The following is a 15,116-nucleotide window of genomic DNA, read 5'->3' on the forward strand; positions in this document are numbered from 1 at the left end:
CATGGCTGTGGGGTAAGGGCCTGCGTACCCATACCGTGATCCCTGTAGACCTCCATGAAGGGTGAAAACGGCATCCCAGCATGTGCCCGGTGCCCAATGTCGAAAGACAACACACTGTTGGTATAGCTCTTGGGCAAAAAGATTGACCCTCTGGGGAACCCATGGCCAGTGGTCCAACTGATGTCTGTGGACACTCAGCCAGATGTTAGGGTCCACTGAGAGGGTGTGTGTGCACCTTCCAGGGTAGTGACCTGCGTTCCATTTAAACGCTATAGGTGTTTTTACCCTCCCATCCCTATACACCCAGTCCCAATATACTGTCCATCGGCCACTGTTACGGATACACAGGCTGGGGGTCAAAGGGTCGGAGGTAGCGTTCGTTCCCCGGCCCATCCCAAGCATCCCTAAGACCACTAGGACCAAACCACAAATCATCACTGTGTGTGCCGCAAAAGGTGCGGGGGAAACAGCAAACAACAAGGACAACAACAGAAACAGCAAAGAGTACAGCCAACACCTCCCACCACTCGTCCCACAGATCAACACCCATCAACATCAGTTACATCAATGAATTTGCCGTCCCCGATATACACGAAGTCCAGTTGTTCGTCTGGGTCTGCAGGGAGGTCGGTGTGGACAGGAACGGTCCTCCCGGTATGCAAGACTGCCGCCTCCTGACTTCTTGGGGGTGGAGAACTCTGGGTGTGGCGCTGGATCTTTAGGCGTAACGGGCCTAACTGCTCACACGCCCACTCGTCTGCTGGTGCTGGGACTGGCTTCAGGCGGGAGATATGGACCCAGGCTTTCAACCCTTCGACCCTTGCTGCTGTGGGTGTGCTGAGAAGGACCTGCTTTGGCTCTGACCACTTGGGCTCAGTGCAATTGGGATGTAGTTCCTTCACCAGGACCCAATCCCCCGGGTGCACCGTAGTGGGTAGATCTGGGCGCACCGGCAAGGCTGCTGAGACCTGGAGAGATAAAGCAGACAGATCCCCTACGAGTTTTCTAAGGTATGCCTGGGTGGTTTCGGGAGGGTCCATCAGCTCCGAGGCAACAAAAGGGCGGCCATACACCAGCTCGAATGGGGACAATCCCAGTCGAGAGGATGGGGCCGCTCGGACCCGGGTCAAGGCCAAGGGTAAGACCTTAGGCCATTTCAGATTAGTTTCCTGACACAGCTTGGCAATATTAATCTTCAGGCTTTGGTTCATTCTTTCAACCTTCGCGGAGGACTCTGGGTGATATGCAGAGTGCAGAAACCACGGGATGTCTAACAATTTGCAAACCTCCTGAACCACCTTTGAGGTAAAGTGAGGCCCATTGTCACTCTCGAGGCCCCTTGGGACAGAGAACCTCGGAATTATGGATTCAACCAGGGCCATGACTACCTCCCGGGCTGTTTGGGTGCGGGTTGGAAACACCTCCGGCCACCCGCTGAACAGATCCACAAACACTAGGAGGTTATGTTTGGTTCCCTGTTTTGGCATTTCAGTAAAATCCACCTGCCAGGCCTCCCCAGGGTACCTGGCAGTGCGCAGCCTTCCCCTTGGGACTGGCACCCCTGTTTTAGGGTTGTTCCTTTGGCATATTGGACATGTTTTTGAGGCATTTCGGCATGCCTGCCGCAGCCCCTTGTTGCTGTACCTCTGCTTCAGCCACCTGTAAAGGGTGCACGCTCCAAGGTGTGTGCTAGTATGCATATTCTTAATGACATGGGGGACTAGGGCACTAGGGAGTTGTATCCGCCCATTCACCACCCACCACCCGTTCACCCATTTCCCGTCTGGGCTTAGGTGGTCCCTTGCATCATAGATTGAAGGCATCTGGGTGGGGGTGACTGGAATTAGGGCTCCCACACATGCTGTCCCCTTCGGTTCCCAAGCTGGGTGTAGTCCTCTGACCTCCTCCCTTTCCATTTGCGCCGCGTGTCGGGCACAGGTGTCAGCCAGGCGATTTCCCCGTGTCACGGGGCCATCATCTGTCTGATGCCCCCTGCAGTGAATCACAGCTATTTCTGAGGGCAGCAGAAGGGCCGAGAAAAGTCTTTCCAGAAGCGGCTTCATTTTTAAGGTTTTTCCATCTGCACCCCTAAAGCCCCTAGCCTTCCATAAGGAAGCATGGGTGTGTGCGGCCAGGAATGAGTATCGGCTGTCAGTGTAGATATTCGCTCGAATTCCCTGGCAGTAGGTGGCAGCAGCGATCAGGGCTTCAAGTTCGGCCACTTGAGCAGAACACTGTGGGGGCAGTCTTTTTAAGATTACTGGGTGTTCCTCAGTGACCACAGCATACCCTGTATACCTTTGTCCGTTGAGGACAAAAGAAGACCCATCTGTCCACAGGGAGAGGTCTGGATCAACAATGGGCTCCATCCTGAGATCAGGACGTATACCCACCGTCTCTGCCAAGACTCTAAGGCAGTCATGGACAGGGGTGACAGCTGGCAAAGGGAGCAGGGTAGCTGGATTGAGGCAGTTAGATTTATGTAAGGACACTGAGTCATTTTCCAAGAGAATAGACACATAGCGAGTAAGTCTGGCTGAGGTCGCCCAGGCCGGTAGTTTTTGATCTAGGAGAGCAGCCACAGAATGAGGGGATTGTACATGTATCGGGCTCCCTGCAGAGATTTTTAAAGCCTCTTCAACCATCGTTGCCGCTGCCGCAATGGCCCGCAAGCAGGCTGGCCACCCCTTGACTGGGCTGTCTAAATTTTTGGAGAAATAGGCTACTGGCATCCTGGCCGGACCCACGGTCTGGGTAAGAACAGCCAGGGCCACTCCTTGTTTCTCGTGTACAAATAGCTCAAAGGGCAAGGTCCGGTCGGGTAATGCCAGGGCTGCTGCAGAGGCTAGAGCAGACCGGATAGCTTCCCACGCCCTTTGGTGGGTGCCCGTCCATTCCCAAGCCATATTTAAGGCTGTCAATTCATACAGAGGCTTTGACAAGACAGAGAACCCGGGGACCCACAGTCGCCCATATCCTGCAATTCCCAGAAAACTACGGAGCTCCTGCACATTTTGGGGAGGATTTAAATCATTCAACGCTTGGATACGGGATGGATGCAGGTACCGAGTACCTTTTTCCAAAACATAACCCAAATACCGGACCTTTTGGGATACCCACTGGATTTTTGACTTGGAAACTTTGTACCCACAGGAACCCAAGTGATTTAATAATGCCACCGATTGTGCGGACGCTTCGTCCGCCGTTTTTGCTGCGACCAAAAGATCATCCACATATTGCAAGATGGTCACTGCGGGTGGCTGGAAATGGCTCAAATCAGCGGACAGAGCCCGCTGAAAGGCGGAAGGCGAGTTAGAGTAACCCTGCGGGATCCTCTTCCAGGAGAACTGGTTTTTATGGGATATGGGACCATCAGGATCTAACCATTCAAATGCAAAGATGGGCTGTGACTCCTGGGCCAAGGGAACACAGAAAAAAGCATCCTTCAGGTCCACTACCACGTACCAAGTTTGATCTCTGGTTAAGGTGGTCAAAATGGTGTGGGGATTGGCTACCATTGGGTGCAGTCGGAGTGTTCGGGCATTTACTTCCCTAAGGTCCTGCACAAACCGCCATGATCCATCCGACTTTGGTACGGGAAGGATGGGTGTACACCATGGGCTGGACACTGGCATCAGCAGATCGGCCTCTAAGAAAGCCTGAATTATAGGCTGGAGTCCAATGCGGGCCTCCCTTTTGAGAGGGTACTGCCGCACGGAAATTGGGCATGCCCCTGGTTTCAGTGGGACTTGATGAGGGGTTGCATATTTGGCCAATCCTGGTGTCCCTGTATACCAGACCTCAGGGTCTACCTCCCTCCACTCCGCGGGCTCGGGACCAAGTGTGGGTTCCAGATAACAGATGTAAGCAGTTTCAGGTGGGAAGGACAAAGAGAGTCCCTCTGGTCAGCAATGGATGTCTGCCCTTAGTTTGCACAAAAGATCTCTTCCCAAAAGATTAAGGGGGCATTTTGGGAGTACCAAAAAGGAATGTTTGACTGATGGGGTTATTGGGACGGGTTGAGTGACTGGCGCTTGGGATGGTTCCCCACCAATGCCCACCACTGGAGTGGTGAAAGTGGTGAGGGCAGGGACTGTGTCCCTGTGTCCAGCCAACACACTATAGGTAGCCCCTGTATCTACCAAAAATTTCTGAGGGCGACCCAAAACACAAAGTTCCACTAGAGGCTCAGGGGTCGCAAACAGGGGAGAGCCTCTGGGACACCCTCAGTCTTCATAAGCTTCTGCTGCCATGAGGGGATGAGGTCCCCTCACGGGTGACCCCTGTGGCCTGGCACTCCCAGGTTGGGCTTCTCCTCTACGGACTGGGCAGGGGTAACGGTTACCCCCCACCGTGGGGAGGCTTGATTGTTCCCTCCCTCTTCCCTCTCTTGGGAAGAAGGCAGCATCGGCCTCCCTTTTCCGATTGGGGCACTCATTCTTCCAATGGCCTGTCTGGCCACAATAGAAGCACCGGCTTTGGGGCCGGGGTCTGGGGCCCCCACCATTCCTTCTTGGCTGGCCAAAGACTGGCTGCAAGGCCGCTGCCAATAGGGCAGTCTGGGGCTGCAGGGCTGCTGCCAATAGGGCGGCCTGTTTCTGCATCTTCTGGTCCTCCCTCACCTCCTCCACCTCCCCTCTCTGGTGGAACACTTGAAAGGCAGTCTGTATGAGGGTTTCCATGGGTTGGGCGGATGGGGCTGTCAGTTTCTGCAACTTCTTCCGAATGTCTGGGGCTGACTGGCCAATAAAGGCTGTTTTTATAGCCGCCTCATTTCCCGGAGCCTCTGGGTCCAGGTCTGTGAAGCGACGGAAGGCATCCTTCAGACGCACCAGGAATTCCGTGGGGGACTCCTGGGGTCCCTGTATCGCTTCATACACTCTATGGAAGTTAATAGCTTTTGGGACTCCTTTCCGGAGTCCGTCCAAGACGGCAGTTCGTGCTGCCATGATCAAGACATTCCCCAACTCATTGTTAGGGTCGGTTGCAGGCTCTGGTGGGTTAGGGCTGATCAATGCCAGAGGTTCTGGCAAGTTGCCCGCATCATAGCGCCCCTGGGCAACCTGCTCCCCTCTCCAGGCAGCATAGGACGCATGGGCCTCCTTCAGCACCTGGCGGAGTTCATCTTCACTCAGAAGGCCAGTAAGGAGAGTGAAGAGGTCAGGGACGTGGGGCCGGTGGGTGGAAATTATCTGACCCACCAGATCCACATACTTCTGGGGGCTTTCCCGATACGGCGGAAGCCCCTGTCTCCAGTTATGAAGGTCAGAAGTGGAAAAGGGGGTATGGACTAAAACCAGTCTTTGTCCCATAGGCACTGCCCTTAGCGGACACTGCACAGCCCCCAATCTCTGAGGCTGTCTTCCCCTCGTGGTCCTGACTGGTCTCTGAGGAGTGGACCCTGCAGTGTCCCCTGCATCTGAGTCATCACTCTCCTCCTCCTCTGGAGGGGTGATGGCGCCCTGAGGGGACGACCCCGATGTCTCCAGGGAACCAGGAGAGGTCCCTGTCCCCGACAGGGTGGATGCCCCAGATGGGGTGGATGGCTGACCCCCGGAGTCCCTGGTAGGGGACATTCCCATAACCTGTTGGACAAACTGTATGGTCTGCCTGGCGAGGGAACCGGGAGAAAGCATCCCTGACGGTCCCTGTGATGGCTCTCCAGGCCGAACCGCAGGCGGGGCAGTTGGGTAGGGTGGGGGAGGAGAAAGACGATCGTAGGGGTAATCATCCTCCTCCTCAACCTTCCGTATGGAAGGGGCCGGGGGAGTTACTGGAAACACGGAGGCAGCCGCCTCCTGAGGCACTGGTTTCTTCACCACAGGGTGGATCTGGCTCCCCATGGATTTTGTTACAAGGGCTGGGTTTGGAGGGGGCAAGGATCCTGCCTTGCAACCCTCACAAAGATCTGGTCGGGTGCTCAAAGACAAAAACATTTCCATATATGGCCACTCTTTATCTTTAAAGTTTAAACTTAAGTAGATGGAAAGATAGTTAATTCGCACATCTAGAGCGCCCTCGGGTGGCCAGCGAGGTAAATCTTGGCCCAGAAAATACGTGGGCCACACAATTTGGCATAAATTTATCAGCTGGCGCTTTGTAAGTTTTTCAGAGCTCTTAGGTTTGAATTGCTTAAAATGGTCCAGAAGACATTGAAGAGGGGTAGTTTTACTATTCGTTCCCAATTTCCCATTTACTGTTCCCATCGTAACGCTGATCCAACCTAACCAACCTAAAACCTTGATCAGCCCACCCTGCAAGAATAGCCTAACGGGTTTTTACGCCTCTGCCTCCCTTATCTCCACTAACACTGGGCTGGGGTTCTGGGACGTACTCCGTCCCCTCCCCGGGCTTGGTTTCTGGGCACTTTGTTCCCCCCTAAGCGTACCGGCTGTGGTGGACAGGTGGGGTCAGAAACGGGGTCAGGCCTCTCACCCCCCGGTCGAACAGCTATTCCCAGGCCAACCTCCTAAGTATGGACCCTTTTCACATTCACACACACTTGCGCTCGGGCTTTTCCCGACTGGCCTTCTCGCGAAGGGACAGAACTGCGGTACTGGCCCTCCTCTTTCACGCTTCCGTATGGAAATCTCTTGCACACAGGGTCACAAAATTCACACACCTCCCCCCTTTTCCCCAAATAATAATTTTATACTTACCCCCTCAAGTTCTGGTCCAATCACAGCATCAACCTCCTTGTTCCCTGCCAATCTCCTTGCATTCGTTCGTGGTAACGCTGGGATCTGCCAGAAACTGCTCAAACGTGGTCTCCCAGCGAAAGGATGCTGGAGCGCGCTTTGAGACGACCAATGGGCAACTCCGGTTTCACCCAGGTACCAGTCTGAAGGCGCCCTTTGCTGCAAATGGCAGCCTCACAATTTTTGCCTTCAATTTCCCGGCCAATGCACCAAGAAATGTTGGGGTCAGTTTTCCGGGAAGGCTAAAAGCCCTCCAGCTAGTCTGGTGGGATTTTGGCTCTGGACTCTTATGATTAATCAGCCAAATTCAATAAGAAGCCAGAAAGGAGAATTAAGTATCTTTATTCAGCTGAGTAAAGGGTGTCCATTTCAATGCAAGAGAGAAATGGCACCCCGCAGGAACAGTTACAATCAATTTTATACCTTAACAAGCAGTGACAAGCAACAAGCCCCCTCCCTCAGTTCCCCTTTTCTGTAGAATCAATGCTATTGGCTATATTCAAATAAGTTGTCGTTCCAGACATGGTGTCACATATATCAAGAGGTGGCTTCCTGTCTTTCCGCTTGCGGTTTCTAAGCTTAAGCATTTCTCAAGTGTTATCTTCCTGTCCTGTCTGGAACTCAGAAATGCTTACAACACCCAAAAAGAGATTTGCTTGCAATTTCTTACTATCATTTATTTCCTAATCAGCTTTTAGCAGTATTACAGAAGCAAAATGGCTACAGTTATGCTAAAGGCAAAACACAGCTTTTTCTAGCCCTCACAGTGAGCTGTAGTCCCAAAACAGCTGTGGGGCCAAAGTTGAGCAGGCCTATTTTAAACTGCTTTTAATGGTTTTAAATTCTTATGTAAACTGCCTGGAGATGTGTTGTGTGTTGTGTTTTTCTATCTATCTATCTGATTTGTACACTGCCCCAAACTTTTGTCTCTGGGTGGTTAACAATAGCATAAAACCAGTTAAAAACATATATACAAAAAACTTAAAAACAATTTAACAATTTAAAAATAAACTAGAGATTAAAACCTAAAAAATTTAGGAAGCTGAGAAAGCTTGGAGGAAAAGATGGGATTTCAGGTGTTTTTTGAAAATTGCCAGAGATGGGGGGATCATATCTCAGCAGGGAGCACATTCCACAATCTTGGGGCAGCGATGGAGAAGGCCCGTCTGTGTAGCCACCGAACGGGTTGGCAGTAACTGGAGACGGACCTCCTCAGATGACCTCAGTGGGCGGTGGGGCTCGTAGTGAAGAAGATGCTCTCATAGATACCCAGGGCCTAAGCCATTTAGGGCTTTGTCAGTTATAACTAGCACTTTGTATTTTGTCCGGAAACCTATTGGCAGCCAATAGGTTTAGAAGAATAGGCTTAGCCAATAGATTTTAAAACAGGTGGCTTATAAATCCAATACGTAAAATAAAACTTGAATGGAGGCCGTGTCAAGATGTTGCTGGCCACGCCCACACCAGCATCAGGGCATGGTCAGCCTCCATCTCCTTCTCACACGTCACCCTTCGCCATCTCCTGGCTGCCCGACCTTCTGGGTGCGCCCAGATTTTATCATGCAGCTCGGCAGTGAGAAAGGAGCCATTCAGCTAGCAAAGCGCAAATGCAAGCCAGGCTGGGCCCTGCTTAGCAAAGGGGACAATTCATGCTTGCTACCCCAAGACAAGCTCTCCTCCCCATACATATCCCCATATGTGCTTGGGTCACCCTTTGAGGTCTTGCTCTGCCTTCTCCTGCTGTTGGAGGTGGTGCTGGTGAGCCTGCAAGATAATGCCTTTAGAGTTGTGGTGCCACAACTCTGCAGTACCCTCTCGAGGAAGGCTGAACTGTTGAAAGCAATGGCTGTTTGTAAAAACCCTTCAGAGAAAGTTGCTATGATGCTGCTCCTAGATTTTTTTTATCAAATGACTTTTGGATAAAATTGAGATTCGAAATTGGGATTGAGTGGGTTTCTTCTGTGTACTGCTGCTCTTGCTTGTATATTTTAAACAATAGTTTTATATACAGGTTGAATATTCCCTTATCCAAACTGCTTGGGCCCAGAAGTGTTCTGGATTTCGGACTTTTCCAGATTTGGGAATATTTGCATACTGTAATGAGATATCTTGGGCATGAGATCCAAGTCTAAACACAAAAGGTTACTCTACACTGCATTTTATTTTTCTAGGTTTTATTTTAAAGTATAAAAACAAAGAAGCATTGAATTTACAATAACTATAGGTAGCTGTAAATGTAATGAAAGCTAATTGCAAGAATTTTCCATGCAATAATGTTGCTGGTCATGTTGGACTCAAACATGGCATTTTAGGTGGAGATGAAATTCAGATTGCCTGTGAAAATAATGTTTTGTCGGTGGTGCGGGCGCACCCCATGGTGGTTTCTGGATTTTGGAGCATTTTGGATGTCCGGATTAGGGATAGTCAACCTGTATTGGTTTTTAGCATGTTTCTAAACCACCTTGGAGATCAAAAGATGGATACGAGATGTCATAAATCTCAGCCATTTTTGGAGGGGTGGTATAGAAATCAAATAAATATCGGCAATCATGTGATGCACACCCTCTCTTCCTTTTGCAGTTTGACCCAGTAGCCTACAGGATTGAACCCTGATTGTTTCGGATGTGGAATTTGAGCCCATGCTGCTTCCACATCACAAGGGCAGGAAGAGGATGCATTTAGGTAGACTGGAGACTGTCTTCCTTCTTCCCCGCCCCCCAACATCAACCATTGGGTTTAAGCATGCTCCAAAAAGCCCTCATCATTTCTGTTGGTGATGGAATATCAGGGGCAGCTGGTCTTGAGGAAGTGAGCATGAATTGTCCCCTTTGCAAAGCAGGGTGTGCCCTGGCTTGCATTTGGATGGATCACCGTCTGCTTGTAAGGTTAGGGGATGGGGCCATAGCTCAGTGGGAAAGCATTTGCATGATGCAGAAGGTTCCCGGTTGAATCCCGGGCGTCTCCTGGTGGGGCTGGGAGAGACTCCGAGTCCTTCCTGAAACCTTGGAGAGCTGTTGCCAGTCAGTGTAGACAATACTGAACTAGATGAACTGATGGTCCGACTCGGTATAAGGCAGGCCTGCTTCCTCTGTTCCACTTGAGTGCAATGAGGCTACTCATCAAGGCAAGCTGCTCGCTCTGGCAGCTTCCTTTGTAACGAACACATGCACACACAGCCCTCTGCTCCTTTTGGGCTATCACTTAATCCAGAAAGTCCCAGTTCCAGCTTAAAAATCTACATGCTGGCTTTTAGGAACATGGAAAGCTGCTGTATACTGAGTCAGACCATTGGCCCCTCTCGCTCAGCATTGTCTACACAGACTGGCAGCGGCCTCTCCAAGGTTGGAGGCAGGAATCTCTCTCAGCCCCATCTTGGAGATGCTGCCAGGGAGGAACCTTCGGCTCTTCCCAGAGCGGCCCCATCCCCTCAGGGCAATATCTGACAGTGCTCATGTGGTCTCCCATTCAAATGCAAGCAAGGCAGACCCTGCTTATCTAGGGAGACAAGACCAACTCTCCTCTCTTCATAGTTGGGGGTGTGTAACACTTTCAGCTGGCTGTCGGTGGTTCAGCACTCAGTCTTGTCGAGGCCTCGACTGAGGTGCTTGTCCCATTGAGGATGCAGGTGACACACCCAAGCAGGGCCTTTGGCCTCGAAGTGTTGGGGGCAGCATGGGTCCTGCCTTAATCGAAGTGGCAGATGGGAAGTGACTGCCTGAAAGAGAGAGAGAGAGAGGGAGGAGGAATGAGGGTATCCAGTTCCCAGGTCACACTCTTCGTCCCTGAGGTCTCTGTTCATTTTTCCCAAAGGGTCCATTTACATCCATCCTCAGCCTCTTAACATCCTTTCAGACATAATGCCTGTCGTCTTACACTCACTCACTTGCCCCCCCCCCGATCAGTGATTTCCTGTAGCCATCCGTGTGCTCTCCAATTCTTTTCATCGGTGTGCGGAATGAGTTTTGGTCTGGGCAGCAGTATCAAAGCAGTGTGTGCGCAGATGCATTCAGAATGGGGCCTTCCTGAGTGGGATCTCAAATGAACGGAGCAGGCAAAAGAAATGTGTGAGTGCACGCACGCCATAGAGGGAACACTGCCAGCCATCCCATGGATGCAAAACGTTAGGTCTGAACTGGCTCGGGGAAATTGGCGCATTGGAGAAGCGTTGCTGGAAAGCTGGAGGTGCAGAGAAGCATTATGGATGCTGAGAAACAGGAACAGGGCTGAAGGATGTGAGGAGGGGCACTGAGCTGGGTGATGGTAAGTTTGGACCTGGTGCAAGGCAGCTTCTCATGTTAGAGTCAGAAGGTTCCAGATCCCCTCCCTGGTGGCATCTCCAGATAGGGCTGGGAGAGACTCCTGCCTGCAACCTTGGAGAAGCCGCTGCCAGTCTGGGTAGACGATATTGAGCTAGATGGACCAGCGATCTGACTCCGTAGAAGGCAGCTTCCTTTGTTCCTGGGACCATTGGTCAATCTGGCTCAGTACTGTCCACACAGACTGGCAGCGGCTTCTAGGAATGTGCCTGAACAGCGGTTTGAAACGTGGTCCGAGCACCTTTTGGGTGCAGCCTGGGGGATCTAAGAAAGAGGGGAGTCGGTCCTTACTTGCTCTCCCCTGCAGCTTCCTGCCGGGGCGTGCTCGGCCCAAGTACCCCCACGCGGCTCCAGCGTGGCACATGGCATCCACATGTGCAGGCACCATTTGTGTGGTGAGCATGGTGTTGCTCACCCTGCAGGTGGTGCCTGTGCATGCACAGATGCCAAGTGTGTGCCGGCACCGCATAGGGGTACTTGGGCCAAGTGCCACCCCAGCAGAAAGCTGCATGGGGCAGCGGAGAGCAGGTAAAGACCTGCTCTCCTCTCCACACCGCTCCCCAAAGGTGCTCGGACTGTGGTTCAGGCACATCCTTAGCTGCTTCTACAAGACTGCAGGCAGGAATCTCTCTCAGCCCCATCTTGGAGACGCTGCCAGGGAGGGAACTTGGAACCTAGATGTCCTTCCCAGAGCATCCCCATCCCCGAAGGGGAGTATCTTACAGTGCTCACATGTAGACCCTGCTTAGCAAAGAGGACAATTCATGCTTGCTTGCTTGCTACCCCCAGACCAGCCCTCCTCAGGTTCTGAAAATGCACTTGTCCGTGGCAAAAAGATGTGCTTCCTGGCACGTTCACGTATTTGACTTTCCCAATTCAGAATAGCCTGCGAAAAGGCGCCCCTTTGCAAGGCCGCTCCAATCCTCTCTTTCAGAGCTCAAGGAGGGACTCACACGCAGAGTCATAACTATCGGGGGGCAGGGGGGGCACGTGCCCCGGGCGCCATCTTTTCTGGTCACGTGCGGGGGCGCCGCCATGACCAATTTTTTTTAAAAAAAATTAAAATTTTTATTAATACAAATGTTTCCTGCTCAGTGCAGCAGCGCTGCAGCAGTCAAAGGAGCGCGTCGGTGCCCCCTTCCCCAGTCAGACAAAATACCAGCAGCTCTGGCCCCAGGAGAGAGAGTCTCGCCCGCCCGCCCCAGAGGAGAGAGAGAGAGACTGGCTCGGCCGCCTCAAGTAATTCCTGTTCTCCTGCTGTTAGCACTCTGGCATTAGCCCTGCATGCCCCACAGCAGCCCTGCTGCATAGTTTCTCCCCAGGTGAGCCTCTGCCAGACACGTGAAAAGCTGTTTCCATCTGCACACTTGGACCACTCTAATCTAATGCATTGTCTACCTTCGTTAGGGCTGCACAACTTCAAAATCTCCAGGTCTGTGTGGACTACAACTCCCATGATCCCCAGCCACAGTGATCCCCCTATCACACCCACCTCTAATGGCCTTTGGGACACGCCCACTTGAGAGCCCATTATGGCAGCTGGGACCAACCTTTGTCCTGTGCACGTCCCACCCAGGCAGGCAGTCCCTTCTCGCCAAAGAGGCCCAGGAGGCAGGGTGCCCAGCTGGCAGTCGGGAGGCACACTCCAGGTTGACACGCCAAGTGCAGGGCTGACTCGCCGTGTCATGGGGTGCCTGGCAAAGCAGCCGTGCCTCCCCCCTGTCCCACAGTCAGCATTTCCTGTAACGGGTTCTTGGATGCTCTTGGCCACAGCACTCCTCATCCCCAGCTGCATTCGCCACCTCGCCTCACCCAGCAGACCTGCAGCCCTAGTTCTGAGCAGTGCCATTTGGGATGACCAAGTTCTGGATGAGAACCTCCGTAGTAGTGGTGGACATAAGAAGAGGCCGGTCTTGGCTGGTCAGATCACAAATGGTTTTTGGAAATTTATGCACTTTGTAAAATATGTCAAATTAAAAATGGTATTTAAGTTTTTCCAGTAATTATCTGGCTGTGCTGTGTTTTTTGTCCTCTGCATGGAGAATCGCTGACTCTTAGTGGGACACAGGTTGTGAGTCTGCAAGTGAAGTTGAGAAAAAACAGGAAAGCTGCATTTTCCGTGTTACTTGACAAGAGTTTAGATCAGGCCTGCTCAACTTTGGCCCTCCGGCAGATGTTGGCCTACAACTCCCATAATCCCCAGCAATTGGCCATTGTGGCTGGGGATGATGGGAGTTGTCTGAAAACAGCTGGGGCCCAAAGTTGAACAGGTCTGGCCTCGATTCTAAAGGGCTCTCATACAGCTGACCCAAGGATCGGGCTTCTGTGTAGTCAGCTGGGCTCTGGGCAGAAATCAGGAGTCTTGTCAGCACCTCTCAAACCGAGTTACATAAGCCATGTTTTCTGTTCCGAGAAGATAAAATTCCTGCATAGCTGACTTTTTAAAACTCTGTTAACTTTTTTTTACTTAACTCCCCCCCCCCCCCAATATCCACCTCCTCTCTAAGAGTGGCTCCACGCTACGTGTGATGTGGGTTTTTCTAACAGATACACTGCGCTTGTTGCAAGAAATGACATACAGGTCAATGACAAACAGTATCACACACAAACAGGCATCCCTCTGCCTATGAATACACCTCGTTGGACTCATAGAGCCATGATTGCTGCAGCCTTTATGTAGCACTTGCAGTGTTCCACCTGTTTAGAGTGTGTGAAGCTGCTGCTTCTGTTTCACAGACACATGAAGGTCCCGTTGGATGTTACGTTCATGTGGGCACAACACGAGATTCCCCCCTTTAATTTTCATTGTAAAATGTATAGGCTGTGCTTTGACCCAACGGGCCCTTAAAGCAGGGGCAGGCAACCTTGGCTGGCTGGCTGCTTCTGAATGACCGCTCCCATCATTTGATAGCCATCAGTTGTAGCCACAGTTGTGGCTGGAGATGGTGGGAGTTGCAGTTCAGCAACAGCTGGACAGCCAAGGTTGCCTATCCCTACTTCAACGCACCACACAGCCACATTAAGACAACAGGGCTGACATGATGGGCACTACTATGCATAAGAATAAGAGCTCTTAGTCTTTCAGAGGAGATATGCAGGCTTGAGTCGCTGCCTGGTAAATGCGGCCATGGGGTCTTTTGTAGTGCACCACTCAGAAGTTTGTGGAATATAGGCCTGTGTCTGATTTCATTTTATATTCAGAAATGAAATCACACCTGAACTCTGGGTGAACTGCCTGCTCTGCAAAGGGAGAGGCGCATTCCAGCATTGCATTGTGAACTGGATACTTAAGAGAACACACTGTTCCTGTGCTAATCAATATGCTAAAATGTAACTCACTATCAGATCATGTCTGTGCAAGAAATCTATGCTAATCATTGTCAATGATGGCCCTGCTATGCCCAAGGGGGAATTACTCAGTTGCTGTCTATAGAAATTCCACCCTAGGCGAACACCTGCAGATGTAGTCTTTCTACTAACACTTGCTCCCCCTCCCGCTCCCTTCCAAGTGCACAGTGTGCAGAAGATGAGATTCAGATTTCTCTGAACTATCCTGAATCATTAAAAGACATTGTCCAGAAAGTAACAGCTTGTCACCCCTTCTGGGGAACCCAGGAAAAGATGAGATTTGTATAGATCCAAGGAAAAGACACTATCAAGAGTGGGGGCCACTAGACAGAGAGTTTAGCAGTTCTGTGCCTACGGGCAATCCTGCTCACAGAAGCCATCCCAGAGGTTGCTGCTAAGCCGCATGGAAAAGCAGGAACTCTGCCCATGGACGCTCAGCCGTGCCCTGAGCAGACTGCAGAAGGCTCCTGTCTCCTACCAAAGGCCTGGCTTCTGCAACTGAAAAAAATCTCCGCTCTCAATTCTCTCATCTTGGTAAATATGCTGCTCCTACAAGCCTGATTCCTTCATCCCTTCCCCTTCTCCTGCTCCCTTCCCCTCGTCCCCCTACTAATTCCTGGATCTCCCCCGCAACCATGCCAGCCCTCCGCCTACCTCCCCCCCCCCCGTCTGCCTGTATCTAAATTGTATTAGGCCTTAGGAAGATCTAATGCACACACATATGTTAGTTAGGCACATTACACTACACCTTGAA

At 51.5% G+C, this 15,116-nt stretch overlaps 1 protein-coding gene and 1 long non-coding RNA gene across 2 annotated transcripts; one reads left to right on the forward strand and one right to left on the reverse strand.

The window, feature by feature from the left end:
* Positions 1 to 539: 539 nt before the first annotated feature.
* On the reverse strand, positions 540 to 5,843 carry LOC128333809 (uncharacterized). The gene is made up of 2 exons (XM_053269819.1): positions 4,623 to 5,843; positions 540 to 3,830 (listed from the first exon to the last, which is right to left on the reverse strand). The coding sequence occupies exons 1-2, from the start codon at positions 5,841 to 5,843 to the stop codon at positions 540 to 542; spliced, it is 4,512 nt and encodes a 1,503-aa protein (XP_053125794.1).
* A 5,663-nt stretch (positions 5,844 to 11,506) lies between these two features.
* LOC128334023 (uncharacterized) lies at positions 11,507 to 13,017 on the forward strand. The gene is made up of 2 exons (XR_008311158.1): positions 11,507 to 12,336; positions 12,422 to 13,017. It is a non-coding gene; the product is annotated as an uncharacterized LOC128334023 (long non-coding RNA).
* The last annotated feature ends 2,099 nt before the right edge of the window (positions 13,018 to 15,116 follow it).

This window comes from Hemicordylus capensis, chromosome 8 (assembly GCF_027244095.1).
Source record: "Hemicordylus capensis ecotype Gifberg chromosome 8, rHemCap1.1.pri, whole genome shotgun sequence".
NCBI classification, from domain to species: domain Eukaryota; kingdom Metazoa; phylum Chordata; class Lepidosauria; order Squamata; family Cordylidae; genus Hemicordylus; species Hemicordylus capensis.

Bases quoted from the DNA above. Each gene is read 5' to 3' on its own strand.
- LOC128333809 (XM_053269819.1), bottom strand. From the start codon at position 5,843: ATGGGGAGCCAGATCCACCCTGTGGTGAAGAAACCAGTGCCTCAGGAG. The intron at 3,831-4,622 runs GTGAGGGAGGAC...CTTGGTCCCGAG, and splicing joins AGAGAGGGGAGGTGGAGGAG to CCCGCGGAGTGGAGGGAGGT.